This window comes from Heterodontus francisci, chromosome 25 (assembly GCF_036365525.1).
Source record: "Heterodontus francisci isolate sHetFra1 chromosome 25, sHetFra1.hap1, whole genome shotgun sequence".
Taxonomy (NCBI): Eukaryota; Metazoa; Chordata; class Chondrichthyes; order Heterodontiformes; family Heterodontidae; genus Heterodontus; species Heterodontus francisci.
In genome coordinates, this window is record NC_090395.1 from 72092251 (window position 1) to 72111643 (window position 19393).

The 19393-nt window shown below is 43.6% G+C and overlaps 1 protein-coding gene across 1 annotated transcript in view; it reads left to right on the forward strand.

Moving 5' to 3' along the window:
* Positions 1-10989, forward strand: part of LOC137384043 (zinc finger protein ZFP2-like) — a 29377-nt gene extending 18388 nt beyond the window's left edge. Inside the window, exons 3-6 of the mRNA XM_068057605.1 lie at positions 9170-9250; positions 9630-9706; positions 10050-10166; positions 10930-10989. Of these exons, the coding sequence (XP_067913706.1) occupies positions 9170-9250; positions 9630-9706; positions 10050-10166; positions 10930-10989 (335 nt within the window). The remainder of the gene's footprint in view (positions 1-9169; positions 9251-9629; positions 9707-10049; positions 10167-10929) is intronic.
* The last annotated feature ends 8404 nt before the right edge of the window (positions 10990-19393 follow it).

Below are 19393 nucleotides of genomic sequence, written 5' to 3' on the forward strand. Positions count from 1 at the left end.
ATTGGCACCGTGAACACTCCTCCAGTGTGGCGGGTGATAAAGCCTGGCTATCTGACCTGAACCCAACTAGATCCGACTACATGTGTCAGGTTTGGGTCGAGTCTACATTCCGAGTACAGCATTCGGGCTCTGGTCGGATCGGGCTGTACAGTGCTGCTTCCGGGAAGTCACAGGGTCAGGCTTACCCATGATTCCCCACAACTCCATCTGCAGGAATAGCCTGCTGCCGGAACGGATGAACGATATTCGTGTCGGGTCGGGCGAGAAAAAAAATTAAAGGACTCTGGCTTGGGTCAGGTTCGAGTAGGCTGTGGTCGGGTTGGGCCCGGGTTGGGTTTTAATTTTATATGCGAGCCAGGCTTTAGCGGGTGAGACGGTCACTGTCCTTTCCCCTCTCGGTAAGTTCAGATCTGACGGTGCATTTATCTGTCTTCAGTCCTGAATTGAAGGACGGACAGAAACAGCCACTCACTGACTGAAAATCCATTGCCTGCGAATGTGGGATTATTCTGTAACTGACGTTTCTGGTTGTTGAGAATGGGAAGGACTGAACACCGGTTACTGTTCCTTGATCTGACAGTGCAGGAGGAGACAGAAAAACAAAGAGTCTGGAGGGTCCGAGAGCAGATAATTTGTATTTTCACCATAATGAAACATATTTCTGTGTGCGCTCAATATAATAACTTAAAACCAGCTACTGGTTTAACAGTTGCAACTATGATGGACTCTTTGCCACGGAATCTGCTTAACAGAAATGTTTTGGAACACCGGACTCAGAGTGTTTAACAGTTATTAAGCTGCGAAACTACAAATACCTGCTGAGAACCTGCAGCACAGGCCAAGCGGAGGGGAAAACCAGTCCTGGGAGATCTACATTTGGCAAAGTTTGTCGCGTGAAAGTGCAGATGTGAATATTGTGTAAGGGAGAGTGTATGACAGGACTGGCCTGCGGGCAGTATGTTGGACAACCCTGATCTAGATCCTCCCCTTGCCAGTAATCTCCATGGCAACTTCCCCCAGTGGACTAGACTTGACTAGTCCATTGCTCTCCCTGCTGGCCTCCCATCTTCTACCCTCCAAAACGTGACCTCATCCAAACTCCTCTTCTCAGTACCCCACGTGCTCACACACCCATATTGTCTCCTGGTCCATCAATGCATCAATTTAAAAAATTCTCTTTCTTGTGTTCAAATCCCTCCATGGCCTCGACCCGCTCTATTTCTGTAATCCGCTCCAGCCCCACAACACTCCAAGATTGGTGCATTCCTCCAATTCTGGTCTCTTGTGCATCCCAGATTTTAATTGTTTCACCAATGGCAGCCCTGTCTTCAGCTGCCTGGTACCTAAGCCCTCCCTAAACCTCTCCACATCTTTCTCCTCTTTTAAGATGCACCTTAAAACATTATTTTTGCTCATGTTTTCATCACCTGTCCTAATATCACCTTATGTGATTTGGCATCAAATTTTGTTTGATAACGCTCCTATGAAGTGCCTTGGGATGTTTTGCTATGTTTAAGATGCTATATATATCCAAGTTGTTGTTGAGAGCTCGGGTGGTCCTTCAATCTTCCTTCATTCTGGTCCATTCACAAAATGAGTCCAGAACAGAGGGGCATAACCTTAAAATGAGAGCTAGGCCATTCAGGGGTGATGTCAGGAAGCACATAGACTGGGTAAACCGAATGAGCACTAATGCTGTGGAGGATGAGTTTCTGTAATGTGTTAGGGATGGTTTTCTAGAGCAGTATGTTGAGGAACTGACTAGAGAACAGGCTATTTTAGATCTAGTATTATGTAATGAGAAAGGGCTAATTAATATTCTTGTTGTCAAAGAATGTTTAGGGATGAGTGACCATAATATGTTAGAATTTTACATTGTGTTTGAAAATGAGGCAGTTCAATCTGAATCCAGGGTGTTAATTTTGAACAAAGGAAATTATGAAGGTATGAGGGGCAAATTGGCTGAGGTGGATTATGAAAACACAATGAAGGATATGACAGTACATAGATAATGGATAGCCTTTAAAGAATTATTACATAGTTCACAGCAACTATACATTCCTTCAAGGCACAAAAACCCCAAAAGTAAAGGCAGTCAACCGTGGATAACAAAGGAAGTTAAGGATTGTATAAGATTAAAAGGAAAGGCTTCTAAAGTTGCCAGAAATAGTAGTAAACCTGAGGATTGGGAGGATTTTAGAATACAGCAAAGGAGGACCAAGAAACTGATAAAGAAAGGGAGAATAGAATATGAATGTAAGTAGCAAAAAATATTAAAGTGGACTGTAAAATCTTCTATAGGTATGTAAAAAGGAAATGTTTGGCTAAGACAAATGTGGGTTTACTACAGGCAGAGTCAGGAGAATTTATAATGGGGAATAGAGAAATGGCAGAGAAGCTGAATGACTACTTTGTATCTGTCTTCACTGAGGAAGATACACGAAATCACCCAGAATTAGAGATCAAAGGGATGAGGGAGAATGAGGAATTGAAGGAAATTAGTATTAGTAAGAAGGTTGTATTGGAGAAATTAATGGGACTGAAGGTTGATAAGTCCCCAGGACCTGATATTCTACATCCCAGAATGTTGAAAGAGGTAGCTATGGAGATAGTGGATGCATTGGTGATCATCTTCCAAAATTCTATAGATTCTGGAATGGTTCCTGCAGATTGGACTTTGCAGGATCGACAGGGCTGGGTTTGCTATTGTCGTTTCTGGTGCCTAAGTCGATGCCGAGTGGTCCGTCCGGTTTCATTCCTTTTTATTGACCGTAGTGGTTAGATATTAGGCCATTTCAGAGGGCATGTAAGAGTCAACCACATTGCTGTGGGTCTGGAGTTACATGTAGGCCAGACCAGGTAAGGACAGCAGATTTCCTTCCTTGAAGGACATTAGTGAACCAGATGGGTTTTTACAACAATCGACAATGGTTTCAAGGTCATCATTAGACTAGCTTTTTAATTCCAGATTTATTAATTGAATTCAAATTCCACCTTCTGTTGTGGTGGGATTTGAACCCATGTCCCCAGAACAATACCCTGGGTCTCTGGGTTACTAGTCCAGTGACAATACCACTAAGCCACCGCCTCCCCCTATGTTATGCTCTGTTAGCCTTTATCACAAGAGGATTTGAGTACAGGTGTAGTGAAGTCTTGCTTCAATTGTACAGAACCTTGATTAGACTGCACCTGGAGTACCGTGAGCAGTTTTGGTCCCCTAACCTTAGGAAGGATATCATTGCCATAGAGGGAGTGCAACGAAGATTCACCAGACCTGTTCCCGGGATGGCGGGACTGTCCTATGAAGAGAGATTGGGGAAACTGGGCCTGTATTCTCTAGAGTTTCAAAGAATGAGAGGTGATTGCATTGAAACCTACAAAATACTTAAAGGGATAGACAGGGTAGATGCAGGTAAGATGTTTCCCCTGGTTGGGGAGTCTAGAACCAGGGGACACAATTTCAAAATAAGGGGGAAGCCACTTAGGACAGAGATGAGGAGAAATGTCTTTACTCAGAGGGCTGTGAATCTTTGGAATTCTCTAACTCAGAGAGCTATGGAAGCTCAGTCATTGAGTATGTTTTTTTTAGTTCATTTCTGAGAGGTGGGCATCACTGATTAGGCCAGCATTTATTGCCCATCCTTAATTGCCCTTGAACTGAGAGGCCATCTCAGAGGGCAGTTAAGAGACAACCACATTGCTGTGGTTTGGAGTCACTTGTAAGCAGCAGATTTCCTTTCCTAAAGGATATTCGTGAACCAGATGGGTTTTTAACAACAATCAGCAATGGTTTCATGATCACCATTAGACTAGCTTTTTAAGTTCCAGATTTACTAATTGAATTCAAATTTCACTATCTGCTGTGGTGCGATTCAAACACATGTCCCAGAGTACTAGCTTAGGCCTCTGGCTTACTAGTCCAGTGACATTACCACTACACCAACACCTTCCCCTCGTTTGAAATAGAGATTGACAGATTTCTAAATACCAGTGACATAAAGGGATATGGTTATAATGTGGGAAAAAGGCATTGAAGTGGATGATCAGCCATAGTTGTATTGAATGGCGGAGCAAGCTTGATGGGCTGAATGGCCTACTCCTGCTCCTATGTTCTTTACACAAAGGGTAATGGAAATCTGGAACACTCCTCCCCAAAATGCTGCTGAGGCTGAGGGTCAATTAAAAATATAAAAACTGAGATTGATAGATGTTTCTTAGTTCAGGCTATTAGGGGTTATGGAACCAAGCGGGCAAATGCAGTTAAGATATAGACCAGCCGTGATCTGATTGAATAGTTGAATAGGCTCGAGGGGCTGAATGGCCTCCTTCTGTTCTTTTGCTCGTTCTGCATCCCACCAGCTTGCTCTGTGCAGAGTGGGAGCGGGTTGTTGAAGGGGTCGTGCGGAGGTGTGCTGCACACTTTACACAGTGTTGCACCCTGAACAGGAGAAGCAGCAAATTGTGAGTTGGGAGGCCGAGCTGTGCAAGTGGCTCCAGTGTTGAAGTGCGATGGCAGTTTCAGAACAGAAAAAGTAATTGCAGTTGTAACAGGAGAGCAGCAGAAATGCTGTTGTGTGTGTGTGTGTGTATGTGTGTGTACATCTTTAAGAGGTGTGGCTATGTTCTCAGGACAGCAGTGTGAGAGCTGTGATGTAACACACCACATGATCTCTGGGTTGGAGCAGTCTTAAGTATCTGTACAGTGAAGACCCATCTGTAAATACAGAACCATCCTTAAATAAAGAGTCCATGTTGGCTGAGATCTTGACTGATCAAGACTGAGATCAATGAAGTTTTGTTGGGACAGGGGATCAGTGGAGCAAAGGCAGGTTAATGGACTTGATCAGCCATGAACCAGTAGAAGGAAAGAACATGTTATTGCGTTACTGATCCCATCTTGTGTGCTCAGTGTCTTGTGTACAGTAGCAGCTAACACAGCAGTTAAGACAACACACAACAGCTGTTTGTCCCAGTTCTGAGGGCAGTTGAAGGTTTGAAGTATATGTTTGTGAGTAGGAGGGAGGTGTTGGTGCAGTTTTGCATTGCAATTGGAGGACAAGAAGGTGCAGAAGGGAAGGGATTGGTTGTGGGACTAATGAGAGGGGAGAATAATGCTGCAAAGCTTTGCTCAGAGAAAAACACAAACTAAGATCGAATTCTCACTTTCTCCAGGCCAAATGTCAAACATAAGAAAAATAATAATCAGGAAAAGAGCTACAGGTGAATGCAGCCTGTGCCACACACTGGTGCTCTCTTGTAAACCACCATACACACTGTCCCTCACCCCGCCCAGGACTATGTGATCTCCTGGGAGAGGTAAGAAACCAGATAAAATCCCAGGACAATTTGGTGAAAGACTTCAGGAAAATTCCTTTCCAACCCCCTTAAGTGATCAAAACTTGTCCACGATATCATTTGCACTCTGATAATTCTCTCCAGTACCTATTTTGTGTACAAGATGATCTCCATCCCAGCGAGAAACAGGTCCAGCTCTCGCTCAAAGGAACTCAGTGAGTCGGTGTCCACCACATGAGCTGGAAACCTGTTCACTACTCTCTGGGAAAAGAACAACCTCCTGAACATCTAACCTGGGCCTGCATAACTTGAGAGTGTGATCCCTATTTAGTTGAAACAAGTTAGCTACTCAAAGTAACCTCGATGAGATAGTCCCCAAGTCCATGCTTCTCTGGATAACCAAGATGCTTTGAACTGGGAATTAATCTTGTGGCTCTTTTTCTGCACCCTTTCCCAAACCTTGATATCACCCACTGAAGTAGGATTCCAATGGCGGCCTAACCAAGGTCTTGTACAAGAATCTCTTACTAAACTGAAGCCAGGTCCTGGGTGTGATGCTGCAGCATTGACATGTATTGTAGCCTATCTCCAAACTCACTGACTAGATTGTCTGAATTCCCATCTGTCACCAGTATCAGCCCCTCCCCACATCATCCACCCTCCCCCAAAGCACCATGAGAAAGATAGCCTGGGAGGTGGGGCAGGGGCTGCTGGTAACCCACTTGCAAACAACAAGCCACCCCGTCAGCACTGGAAATGTGCGTCAGCTCATCGACATAACGTAAATATGGTCCCACCAACCAAATGGCTCAGGTCTTTTACTGACAATGTTGCCTCTGTCTCCTGATCATTCCACGCAAAAATTAGTTCAAATCCCATCGAAGCAGGTTGTGAAAGTGAATTCAATAAATCTGAAAACCTGTGGGCAGGCACCAGAGCAAAAATAACCATGAGAGATTTTGGGTTGGCCCGAGCCCAAAACCCAAATGGTTCGTTAATGTCCTTCAGGGCGGGGAACCTGCCACCTCTTCCTGGTCTGGCCTACGTGACTCCAGTCTTGCACTATGTGGTTGACTCTTAATGACCTCAAGGTAGATAGGGATCGGCGATAAATATTGCCTTGTCAGTGATGCCCACATTCTAGGAACAAGAACAAGAGGGCATAATCTTAACATTATGAGGCACTTTTTCACACAAACAATGGTGGAAATCTGGAACTCACTCTTCTGAAAATGCTGTAAATGCTGGAGGTTAATTGAAATTTTCAAGACTGAGATCAATGAAGTTTTGTTGGGACAGGGGATCAATGGAGCAAAGGCAGGTTAATGGAGTTGATCAGCCATGATCCAGTAGAAGGAAACAACAGGCTCAAAGGGCTGAATGGCCAATTCCTGTTGCCAGGTCTGTATTTAAAAAAAACCTGGAGAAAAAGCAGCAATTTGTGCCATTTCTCTGAAATTATGGCAGGAGATCGGGTGAACGAGGGATTCAGACAGGTTTCTGATATCTCACTCCAGCTGACATATCTGGCCTGCTCTCCGACTTTGCATTCAGAGATTTAAAACTGATAAGGGATTAAAAGGAAAATAAAGTTTTCATTGAATAATGAACAGTTGTGGAACTCGATCCGCAAAATAGCAGGAAAAATCCTAGAATAGCAATTATGAAACTGGTAGTCTCTGACTTTGTACCAACAATGCCACAGGAGCTCTGCCAGTTATGGCTGAATTATTTTTTGGCAGAGAGGTGTTTCTAAACTTTTAGCCACTTTCCTAATTCATGCTTTTAAAATATATTTTTTGCCGATTTATCAATCTGCTTTGAAACATGTTTAGTTTTGTTATTTAGTGTAACTTGCCTTGTGTTACATTCAGTTGAAGAGCATTGTAATTACTAATATTAGGCAGTAAAATCTGAGCCAGTATTCTGTCTTAGAAATAATGAAACTTTCAGATAGATCAGCGTAGAGACATCACATGTAGTATATGGGTCTGAAAGGGTTAATGTTAAGAGAGTATAAAGAGTACCTCCTACTTTAATGATGTAAGAGATCACCTGTGAGAGAGACTTGAAGATAGATGCAGCGAGAGGGCAGCACGGAGGGTGCAGTGGTTAGCACCACAGCCTCACAGCTCCAGCGACCCGGGTTCAGTTCTGGGTACTGCCTGTGCGGAGTTTGCAAGTTCTCCTTGTGACTGCGTAGGTTTCTGCCGGGTGCTCCGGTTTCCTCCCACAGCCAAAGACTTGCAGGTTGATAGGTAAATTGGCCATTGTAAATTGCCCCTAGTGTAGGGTAGGTGGTAGGAGAATGGTGGGGATGCGGTAGGGAATATGGGATTAATGTAGGATGAGTATAACTGGGTGGTTGTTGGTTGGCACAGACTCGGTGGGCCGAAGGGCCTGTTTCGGTGCTGTATCTCTCTCTATGAGACTTCACAGACTGGTGTAAATGTAATAAAGGTTAATGTTCTAATTACTCCAGCCTAAGGAATCTCTGTAAGCTAGACTAACTAAGCATATTAAGATGGCAGTGTACCAAACACACATACAACATAATAGTGTCTGATTAGTTTATCAATTTTGAAATTTATTTAGAAATAAAGACAATGGGTTGAATTTTTAAATGGCCGCAGAGACAAGAGTGAAGGTGGGCAGGCCTGCAATTCCTTGGCGCAGGCTGGCATGTCAGTTTTCTGGAATGTTCCTGCCTCCTAGTGTCAGCTGTGGCTTAATTGGTAGCAGCCTCACCTGAGTCACAAGGTTCTGGATTAATGTCCCATCTGTTTGCTTGGGTGGATGTAAAAGATTCCATGGTAGTATTTGAAGAGCAGGTGAGTTATTCCTGATCACTTTCTATCTCTCAATCAACATCACAAAAAAAGCTGAATCTGTGGTTGTTATCACATTGCTGTCTGTAGTCTGTGGAATTCTCTTCCCCAGGGAGCAGTGGAAACGGGATCATTGAATATTTTTAAGGCTGAGCTAGGTAGGTTTTTGATTGACAAACGAGTCAAAGTGTGTATGGGGCAGACAGGAAAATAGAGTTGAGGCCACAATCAGATCAGCCATGATCTTATCAAATGGCGGAGCAGACTCGAGGGGCCGAATGGCCTACTCCTAATTCGTATGTCCGTATGTTTGCTGTCCTGAAAGTGCTTTATAAATGCAAATTGTTGATTAGAGGGAATGTTTTCATATAAAGGTTCTTTGTGAAGTGTGAGAAAGCAAATGGATTCTGAGTCAAACGAGGTGATCTGAGGAGAAGTGAGTGAAGTCATGGACAAAGAGTTGGGGATTAAGAAGATCTTAGAGGAGGAGAGAGACAGAGGATTTCAGGGAAGGAATTCCAGAGCATGGGACGAAGGGATAGGGAGTAAACAAAGGCACAGAGTCAGAGGAATGGACGATGTGGTTTGGGGACTGGGGTCAGAGCTGCAGGATGTTGCAGAGATCAGGAGAGGTGATTTAAAGACAAGGATGAAAAAGTTAAATTTGAGATATCGGGAGACCTGGGGCCAGTGAGGACAGGGTGATGGACAGATGGGCACGCAAGAATTAATGTAGGATCGGATTTGAGCAGTAAAGTTTTGGATGAGCTCAAGTTTATGGAAGGTGGGAGACAGACCAGGAGAGCTTTGGCAGAATGAAGTCTGCAAGTGGTAAAAGTTTAATGGGCAGATAGACTGAGGTCAGTATGAAGCAATTTATCTCACTGTTGTTTGTGGGACCATGCTGTACGCCAATTGGCTGGAACATTTCATATTTCAGTGACTGCAATTCAAAAGTACGTGATTGGCTGTGAAACATTTAGGAACATCCAGAAGTCGTGAGAGGTTCTGAACAAATACAAATCCTTTCTCTCTTCCTTTCCCAGATATCGGCTGTGGCTCAGTTGGTAGTACTCTTGCCTTTGTCAGAAGGATCCAGAATCGAGGGTTTGAGCACAAACGTCAAGGTTGACACTTCCCGTTCAGTACCGAGGGAGTGCTGCACTGTTAGAGGTGCTGTCTTTCGGATAGGATGTTAAACCAAGGTCCCATTGCCACTACTTTGAAGAAAAGCAGAGAGTTCTCCAAAGTGTCCTGTCCAATCTTTATCCCTCAATCAACATCACTAAAAACAGATTATCTGGTCAATATCACATTGCTGTTTGTGGGAGCTTGTTGTGTGCAAATTGGCCTACATTACAACAGCGACTACACTTGAAAAGTACTTAATTGGCTGTAAAGTGATTTGAGATGTCCAGTGGTCATGAAAGGTGTTCTATAAATACAAGTCTTCCTTTTTTTCTTTGAAAAAAGAATACTTCAAGAAAGTGACTTTGCCTCTTTAAGTGGAACTGTTTACTGTTTTGAAGTTGGCTGCAGTTGCGATATTGGCTGTGCTGTTGTTTTCTTATGAATTTCCATGGGTAAGCAAGTTAAGAAACTTTGGGTTGTTGACCTTAAGGCACTTACAAGAGAATTGAGGGCCTTCCAGTATCTTCTACAACACTCGCAATGAATTCCCATTCGGGTCACATTCTTACCCAATGATGGAACAAACTATCCAAAAAAGCTATTGCTTCAGGGACGATTCCTACTTTGATAAAGGAACTGAATCAATACCTGTCAAAAATAGAGTCTTAGAGCATAATAGGGATATTAATAGATCTCTTTGATTCATATGTGAGTTAAGAAATACAGAGTTCTTCAAAGAGATTTTATAATTGATTATCTCTTGCTCTTTTTTGTTTCTTTCCTATTTCCACATAGTTGGTGTTGAGGGTTCATGACAAGTTTTCTGGGACTGCCTTATTTTGGTTTGTCCATGACATTAGGACAATAGGCTCCCCAATGGGAATCCCATTTTACTTACGTTCTGTATTTACAGTAGGTCACTCATGTAGTAGAAAACAATGACTAGTTTGAAACTGTTACAAAGTATTTGCAGCACAGAAACAGGCCATTCGGCCCAACTAGGCTATGCTGGTGTTTATTCTCCACGAGCCTCTTCCCAACCCCAAATCATCTCAACCTACTAGCATAGTCTTCCATTCTTTTCTCTCATGTGTTTATCTAGCTTCCCCTTAAATCCGTCTGTGCTATTCACCTCAAACACTCCTTGTGGTAGTGAGTTCCACATTCTCACCACTCTCTGGATAATGATGTACCTCATGAATTCACTATTCCCCATATCATGGAGTATCTTCCCAACACAGATTGCTTTTTAATCATTTCTTGCTTGCTCAAGTCACAGTATTAGAAAAATTGACATGTATTTTCAATAACCTTTGTTCAGTTGTCAGTTGGTTTTCATTACAGCCGTGTTTGAAATATGTAGTTAGCCGAGGGGCCTGGTCATAACAACTAACTGCGGCTTTTTGTAACCTTGTTTTGTCATAACAGTGTTTTGTAGTGTGTGTGGACTCAGCGGATCCTAGAAACACAGATTATTTTAGCACATTTGGGGGTCAGCTAGGCCCATCTAACCCTTGATGAATTTAGACCCCTGCCAGGGAGATAGGTTTCACATGGTCCCATCTTCCTGCTGTCTTCACTGAACCCTATTCTTTTGTAAATACTTATCCAGTTCAATCTTGTAATCAGCCAGGCATGAAAAATGTCTTCTAATCTGTCCCATTTCTGTATCTAGTGCTTATCTTGTGATCATGACCTCTTTGTGTTTGATTTCCCTAATCTAGAGATGACCTGACAGTCATTTGTACAAGTCATCATGACTCCAATCTCTCGATATAAACTACAAAATCCCATTTCCTCCTTCATTGGAGTTTTTTTATTACCTGTCCACCAACTTTTAAGATCTCACAGCCAGGATTCTCCTTTGTGATTCTACCCTCAATAGATAGTGCCCCCTCAGCACCTGACATCCCTCTCCCTCCCTGCTCCCCTGCCAACGTGACCTCACCTTCCCAATCCAGCACATGTAAATGGCGGTGGGAGGCAGCTCAGGGAAAAGGTTGGGACATCCAGCAAATTTACTTCCTATCAACTCAATTTAGTGCGACTCTGGGGTGCTGATGTGTTGCCCCCAATGTCCTGTCCAAGATTTATCCATCGATCACATTGGTCATTATCACATTGCTGTTGTGGGATCTTGCTGTGTCCAAATTGGCTGCCACGTTTCCTACATTACAACAGTGACTAAACTTCAGAAAATATACTTCATTGGTTGTAAAGCACTTTGGGACATCCTAACATCCTAATTGCCCTTGAGAAGGTGGTGGTGAGCTGCCTTCTTGAACCGCTGCTGTCCATGTGGTGTAGGTACACCTTTGGTGCTGTTAGGAAGGGAATTCCAGGATTTTGACCCAGTGACAGTGAAGGAACGGCAATATAGTTCCAAGTCAGGGTGGTGTGTGGCTTGGAGGGGAACTTGCAGGTAGTGGTGTTCCCATGCATCTGCTGCCCTTGTCCTTCTAGGTGATAGAGGTCATGGGTTTGGAAGGTGCTGTCGAAGGAGGCTTAGCAAGTTGCTGCAATGAATCTTGCATATGGTAAACACTGCTGCCACTGGGCACCAGTTTTAAGGTGGTGGATGGGGTGCCAATCAAGGGGCTGCTTTGTCCTGGATGGTGCTGAGCTTCTTGAGTATTGTTGGAGCTGCACCCATCCAGGCAAGTGGAGAGTTTTCCATCACACTCCTGACTTGTGCCTCATGGATGGTAGACAGGCATTGGGGAGACAGGAGGTGAGTTACTCACCGCAGAATTCCCAGCCTCTGACCTGCTGTTGTAACCACTGTATTTATATGGCTGATCTAGTTCAGTTTCTGGTCAATGGTAACCCCCAGGATGTTGATAGTGGGGGAGTCAGTGACGGTAATGCCATTGAATGTCAAGGGGAGATGGTTAGATTCTCTCTTGTTGGAAATGGTCATTGCCTGGCACTTGTGTGGCATGGATATTATTTGCCACTTATCAACCCAAGCCTGAATGTTGCCCAGATCTTGCTGTATGGTAACATGGACTGCTTCAGTATCTGAGGAGTCGCGAATGGTGCTGAACATTGCGCAATCATCAGCAAATATCCCCAGTTCTGACCTTATGATGGAAGGAAAGTCATTGTTGAAACAGCTGAAAATGGTTGGGCCTAGGACACTACCCTGAGGAACTCCTGCAGTGATGTCCTGAGACTGAGATGATTGGCCTCCAACAACCACAACCATCTTCCTTCGTGCTAGGTATGACTCCAACCAGCGGAGAGTTTTCCCTGATTCCCATCTTCAATTTTGATAGGGCTCTTTGATGCCACATTCAGTCAAATACTTCTTTGATGTCAAGGGCAGTCACTCTCACCTCAACTCTTGAATTCAACTCTTTTGTACATGTTTGGACCAAGACTGTAATGAGGTCTGAAGCCAAGTGGTCCTGGCAGAATCCAAACTGAGCATCGGTGGGCAGGTTATTGCTAGGTAAGTGCTGCTTAATAGGACTGTTGATGACACCTTACATCACTTTACTGATGGTTGAGAGCAGACTGATGGGGCGGTAATTGGCCGGGTTGGACTTGTCCTGTTTTTTGTACACAAGACATACCTGGGCAATTTTCCACATTGCTGGGTAGGTGCCAGTGCTATAGCTGTACTGAAACAGCTTGGCTAGAGGCGCAGCTAGTTCTGCAGCACAGGTCTTCAGTACTACAGCTGGGCTGTTTTCAGGGCCCATAGCCTTTGCATTATTCAGTGCCTTCAGCCGTTTCTTGATATCACGTGGAGTGAATGAAATTGACTGAAGTCTGTCATCTGTGATGCTGGGGACCTCAGGAGGAGGTGAGATGGATCATCCACTCAGCACTTCTGGGCTGAAGATGGTTGTAAATGCTTCATCTTTGTCTTTTGCATGACATGCTGGGCTCCCACATCATTGAGGATGGGACTGTTTGTGGAGCCTCCTCCTCCTGTTGTTTAATTGTCCACCACCATTTGTGATGGTTGTGGCAGAACTGCAGAGCTTTGATCTGATCTGTTGGTTGTAGGATCACTTTGTTCCATCTATCACATGCTTCCTCTGCTGTTTGGAATGCATTTTGTCCTGTGTTGTAGCTTCGCCAGGTTGGCAGCTCATTTTAGGTATGCCTGGTGCTGCTCTTGGCATGCCCTCTTGCACTCTTCATTGAATCAGGGTTGATCCCCTGGCCTGATGGTAATGGTAGAGTGGGCGATATGCCAGGCTATGAGGTTACAGATTGTGGTTGAGTACAATTCTGCTGCTGATGACAGTCCACAGTACCTCATGGAGGCCCAATTTTGAGCTGCTAGATCTGTTCTGAATCTATCCATTTAGCACAGTGGTAGTGCCAAACAACATGACTGCTGAACTAGAGGTAATTTTGTGCTGAGTCTCAGACTCACTGGCTGAGATTGTCAAAACTCATTTCATATAGAGCCCTGATAATTAGTAGAGAGAGGAACCATCTATCTGAATGGTTATGTATGTATGTGTGTGCATCCATGCGCGGCTACCTGTATGAGATTGTATACTTGTGTATCTATGTTCATGTGTGTGCACCTATGCATGTGGACATAAATGCTGATGTGCATGTGGGAATGTGTATGTTTACACATGTGTGAGAACGTGCCTATGTGTGTGTATATGTGTTTAAGTCCGGAAATTTCCTCAAAGCTACTCCTGTTTGGCCACGTAACTTCACCGTAAGCATGACGGGAACCCTGTCTACCTGTGTAGGTCCACATTCTGGCAAAGTGTATGTGTATTTGTCCATGTATATTTAGGTGTTTTGCATGTGTTTGCGTGAGTATAAATATGTGTGTGCATGTCTGTAAGGGTTTTGTGTGGGTGTGCTGTGGATGTGGGTGTCTACCCTGACCCTGACTAATATGATTGCTTTTATGAGGAGGTAACAAGGAGGGTCGATGAAGGTAGTGCATTTGATGTCGTCTATATGGATTTTAGCAACTCTTTTGATGAAGTCCCACATGGTAGACTGGTCACACAAGTAAAAGCTCATGGGATCCAAGGCAAAGTGGTAAGTTGGATCCAAGGCAAAGTGGTAAGTTGGATCCAAAATTGGCTTAGAGGCAGGTGGCAAAGAGTAATGGGTCGATGTTTTTGTGACTGGAAGGCTGTTTCCAGTGGGGTTCCGCAGGCCGCAGTACTAAGTATCTTGCTTGTAGTGGTATATATCAATGAACCATAAAAGAACCAGAGAAAAGTTACAGCACAGAAAGAGGCCATTCAGCCCATCCTGTCTGTGCCAGCTGAAAAAACTAGCCGCCCAATCTAATCCTACCTTCCAGCACCTGGTCCATAGCCTTTCTGGTTACAGCACTTCAGGTGCAGGTCCAGGTACCTTTTGAATGAGTTGAGGGTTTCTGCCTCCACCACCATTCCTGGCAGTGAATTCCAGACACCCACCACCCTTTGGGTGAAAAAGCTTTTCCTCATGTCCCCTCTAACCCTTCTATCAATTCGCTTAAATCTGTGCCCCCGGTAATTGACCTTTCTGCTAGGGGAAACAGGTCCTTCCTGTCTACTCTATCTAGGCCCCTCATAATTTTGTGCACCTCAATTAAGTCACTCCTCAGCCTCCTCTGTTCTAAGGAAAACAACCCTAGCCGATCCAATCTTTCCTCATAGCTGCAATTTTCAAGCCCTGGCAACATTCTTATAAATCTCTTCTGTACTCTCTCCAGAGCAGTTATACCCTTCCTGTATTGTGGTGACCAGAACTGTACACAATACTCCAGCTGTGGCCTAACCAGCGTTTTATACAGTTCCAACATTACATCCCTGCTTTTGTATTCTATACCTCGACCAATAAAGGAAAGCATTCCATATGCCTTCTTCACTTTATCTACCTGTCCTGCCACCTTCAGGGACCTGTGGACATGCACTCCAAGGTCTCTCAATATCCTCCTGTTTATTATGTATTCACTCGCTTTATTTGCCCTCCCCAAATGCATTACCTCACACTTCTCCGAATTGAATTCCATTTGCCACTTTTCCGCCCACTCAACCAAATCATTGATATCATTCTGGACTCTACGGCTATCCTCTTCACTATCAACTACACAGCCAATTTTTGTGTCATCTGCAAATTTCCCAATAATGCCTCCCACATTTAAGTCCAAGTCATTAATATATACCACAAACAGCAAGGGACCCAACACTGAGCCCTGTGGAAACGCCACTGGAAACAGCTTTCCATTCACAAAAACATACATCGAGCATTATCCTTTGTTTCCTGTCACTGAACCGATTTTGGATCCAACTCACCACATTCCCATGTATCCATGGGCTTTTAATTTTCTGGCCAGTCTACCATGTGGGAACTTGTCAAATGCCTTACTAAAATCCATGTAGACCACATCCACTGCACTACCGTCATCAATCTTCCTTGTTACTTCCTCAAACAATTCAATCAAGTTAGTAAGACACGACCTTCCCTTAACAAATCCATGCTGACTATCCCTGATTAATCGGTGTCTTTCTAAGTGGCAATTTATTCTATCTTTCAGAATTGATTCTAGTAATTTGCCCCTCACTGAGGTCAGACTGACCGGCCTATAATTATTTGGCCTATCCCTCGCACCCTTTTTAAACGATGGTACAACGTTCGCAGACCTCCAATCCTCTGGGACCTCGCCTATATCTAGTGAGGATTTGAAGATGATCCTCAGAGCATCTGCTATTTCTTCCCTAGCTTCCTTTAACAGCCTGGGATATAATCCATCCGGCCCTGGCGATTTATCCACTTTCAAGGATGTCAGATCCTCTACTCTTACTCTCTCATAATGTTTATCATATCTAATATTTTACACTCCTCTTTAAGTACAATGTCTGCATCATCCCTCTCTTTTGTGAAGACAGAGAATCCTTCCCACATCTTCTGCATCCACACATAAGTTATCTTGTACATCTCTAAAATGGACTTGAATGTAGGGGGTATGATTAAGAAGTTTGCAGATTATACAAAAAATTGGCTGTGTGGTTGATAATGAAGAAGAAATCTGTAGACAGCAGGAAAGTATCAATGGATTAGTTAGGTGGGCAGAACAGTGGCAAATTGAGTTCAATCCAGAGAAGTGTGAGGTAATGCATTTGGGAAAGGCTAACAAGGCAAAGGAATGCACAATAGATAGCAGGGACTGAGAAGTGTAGAGAAACAGAGGAACCTTGGAGTGCATGTGCACAGATCACTGAAGGTGGGTGGGCAGATAGATAAGGTGGTCAACGTGGCATAAGGGATACTTGCCTTTATTAGCCGAGGCATAGAATGTAACAACTGAGAGGTTATGCTGAAATTGTATAAAATACTAGTTAGGCCACAGCTGGAGTACTGCGTACAGTTCTGGTCACCGCAACATCGGAAAGATGTGATTGCACTAGAGAGTGTACAGCCAATACTGCCTGGACTGGAGAATTTTAGTTACGAGGAAAGATTGGATAGGCTGGGGTTGATTTCTTTGGAACAGAGGAGGCTGAGGGGAGACCTAATTGAAATGTATAAAATTATGAGTGGTCAGGATAGAGTGGATAGGAAGGTAGTTGAGAAGTCAATAACCAGGGGGCATAGATTTAGGGTAAAATGTAGGAGGTTTAGAGGGGATTCAAGGGGAAACTCTTCACCCAGAGGGTGATGGGGATCTGCAACTCACTGCCTGAAAGGGTGGTAGAAACGGAAACCCTCATAATATTGAAAAAGTACTTGGACATGCACTTGAAGTGCCGTAACCTACAAGGCTACGGACCAAGAGCTGGAGAGTGGGATTATGCTGGATGGCTCCTTGTCGGCCAGTGCAGACACGATGGGGCCGAATGGTTTCCTTCTGTGCTGTTAATTTCTATAATGTCTCTGACTCTATGACCACTGGGCACAAAGGCTTCCTCTGTACCAGGTCTGCTTCACTGAAAACAGGTTTGATTAGTTTTCAGCCTTCGAATCAGTGCAGTTATTTAGGGTCACATTGCTCAAAGTCTCTAAGCTAATGCATGGAGAAAAAAGCTCGTCAGGTCTCTCTGGAACCTCCACTATGACCTTATTTGTTGGTTTAATCACTCTCAGACAAGGTAATCAGCATACTGAATTGTCACGAACTCCCAGTAAACTGTTCTCTCTCCAGCAGAGAATGAATAATTGCTGAATTCAAAAAATCCATCCATTCTTCCAGCTGCACTGCATTAGTCTCTGAATTATTTCAGTGCTCTTCAAGTATAAATTTGGTTTAATGGCATCCAGCAGCCAAGCACACTGACTTTGGAAAACATATGAGTTGTTTTCCAGGAAGGAATGCCATTCGCATGTTGGGATCTTTCCATTCAATTTAAATTGGACTGCTGACTGATATTATTTTTAAACAGTGACCCCTACTTCTAGATTCTCCCACAAGGGGAAACATCCTTTCCACATTCACCTTGTCAAGACCCCTCAGAATCTTATTATGGTTCAATCGAGTCGCCTCTTACTCTTCTAAACTCCAGCCTGTCCAACCTTTCTTCATAAGACAACCCGTACATTCCAGGTATTAGTCTAGTAAATCTCCTCTGTACTGCCTCCAATGCATTTACAGCCTTCCTTAAATAAGGAGACCAGTACTGTACACAGTACTCCAGATGTTGTCTCATCAATGCCCCATATAGCTGAAGCATAACCTCCCTACTTTTGGATTCAATTCCCTTCGCAATAAATGATAACATTCTATTAGCTTTCCTAATTACATGCTGCACCTGCATACTAACCTTTTGGGATTCATAAACTAGGACACCCAGATCCCTCTGCATCTCAGAGCTCTGCAATCTCTCACCATTTAGATAATATGCTTTTTATTCTTCCTGCCAAAGTGGGCAATTTCCCACTTTCCCACATTATACTCCATTTGCCAGCTCTTTGCCCACTCACAACCTATTTATATCCCTTTGTAGTCCCCTTATATCCTCTTCACAAGTTACTTTCATATCTATCTTTGTGTCATCAGCAAATTTAGTAACCATACCTTCGGTCCCTTCATCTAAGTCATTTATATAAATTGTAAAAAGTTGAGGCCCCAGCACTGATCCCTGTGGCACACCACTCGTTACATCTTTCCAACCAGAAAATGACCCATTTATGCCTACTCTGTTTCCTGTTAGCTAGCCAATCTTCTATCCATGCCAATATGTTACCCCCTACACCATGAGCTTTTATTTTCCGCAATAACCTTTGATGTGGCACCTTATCAAATGCCTTATGGAAATTTAAGGACAGTACATCCACTGGTTCCCCTTTATCCACAGCACATGTTACTTCTTCAAAGAACTGCAATAAATTGGTTAAACATGATTTCCCTTTCACAAAACCATGTTGACTCTGTCTGATTACCTTGAATTTTTCTAAATGCCCTGCAATAACATCTTTAATAATAGCTTCTAACATTTTCCCTCAGACAGATGTTAAGCTGTAGTTTCTTGCTTTCTGTCTCCCTCCCTTTTTGAATAAAAGAGTTACATTCGCTATTTTCCGATCTAATGGAACCTTCCCCGAATCTAGGGAATTTTGGAAAATTAAAACTAACTATCTCACTAGCCGCTTCTTTTAAGACCTTAGGATAAAATCCATCAGGACTCGGCGGCTTGTCAGCCCGCAGCTCCAACAATTTGTTCAGTACCACTTCCCTGGTGATTGTAATTTTCTTGCATTCCTCCCTCCCTTCCATTTCCTGACTCACAGCTAATTCTGGGATGCTACTTGTATCCTCAACAGTGAAGACCAATGCATAATATCTGTTTAGTTCATCTGCCATCTCCTTATTATCCATTATTAATTCCCCAGACTCACTTTCTATAGGACCAACGCTCGCTTTGTTAACTCTTTTCTTTTTTAAGTATCTACATTGGCTATTTTCCAATCTAATGGAACCTTTCCCGAACCTAGGGAATTTTGGAAAATCAAGACCAATGCATCAACTATCTCTTGAGCCACTTCTTTTAAGACCCTAGGATGAAGTCCATCAGGACGCGGGGACTTGTCAGCCCACAATTCCAACAATTTGCTCAGATTTTAAGGTTATGTCCCCTTGTCCTAGACTCCCCCCACCTGGCAAAACTGTGGAATTAGCTTTGGGGAGGGAATCCACAAATGGATCCAACTGCTCTACAGAA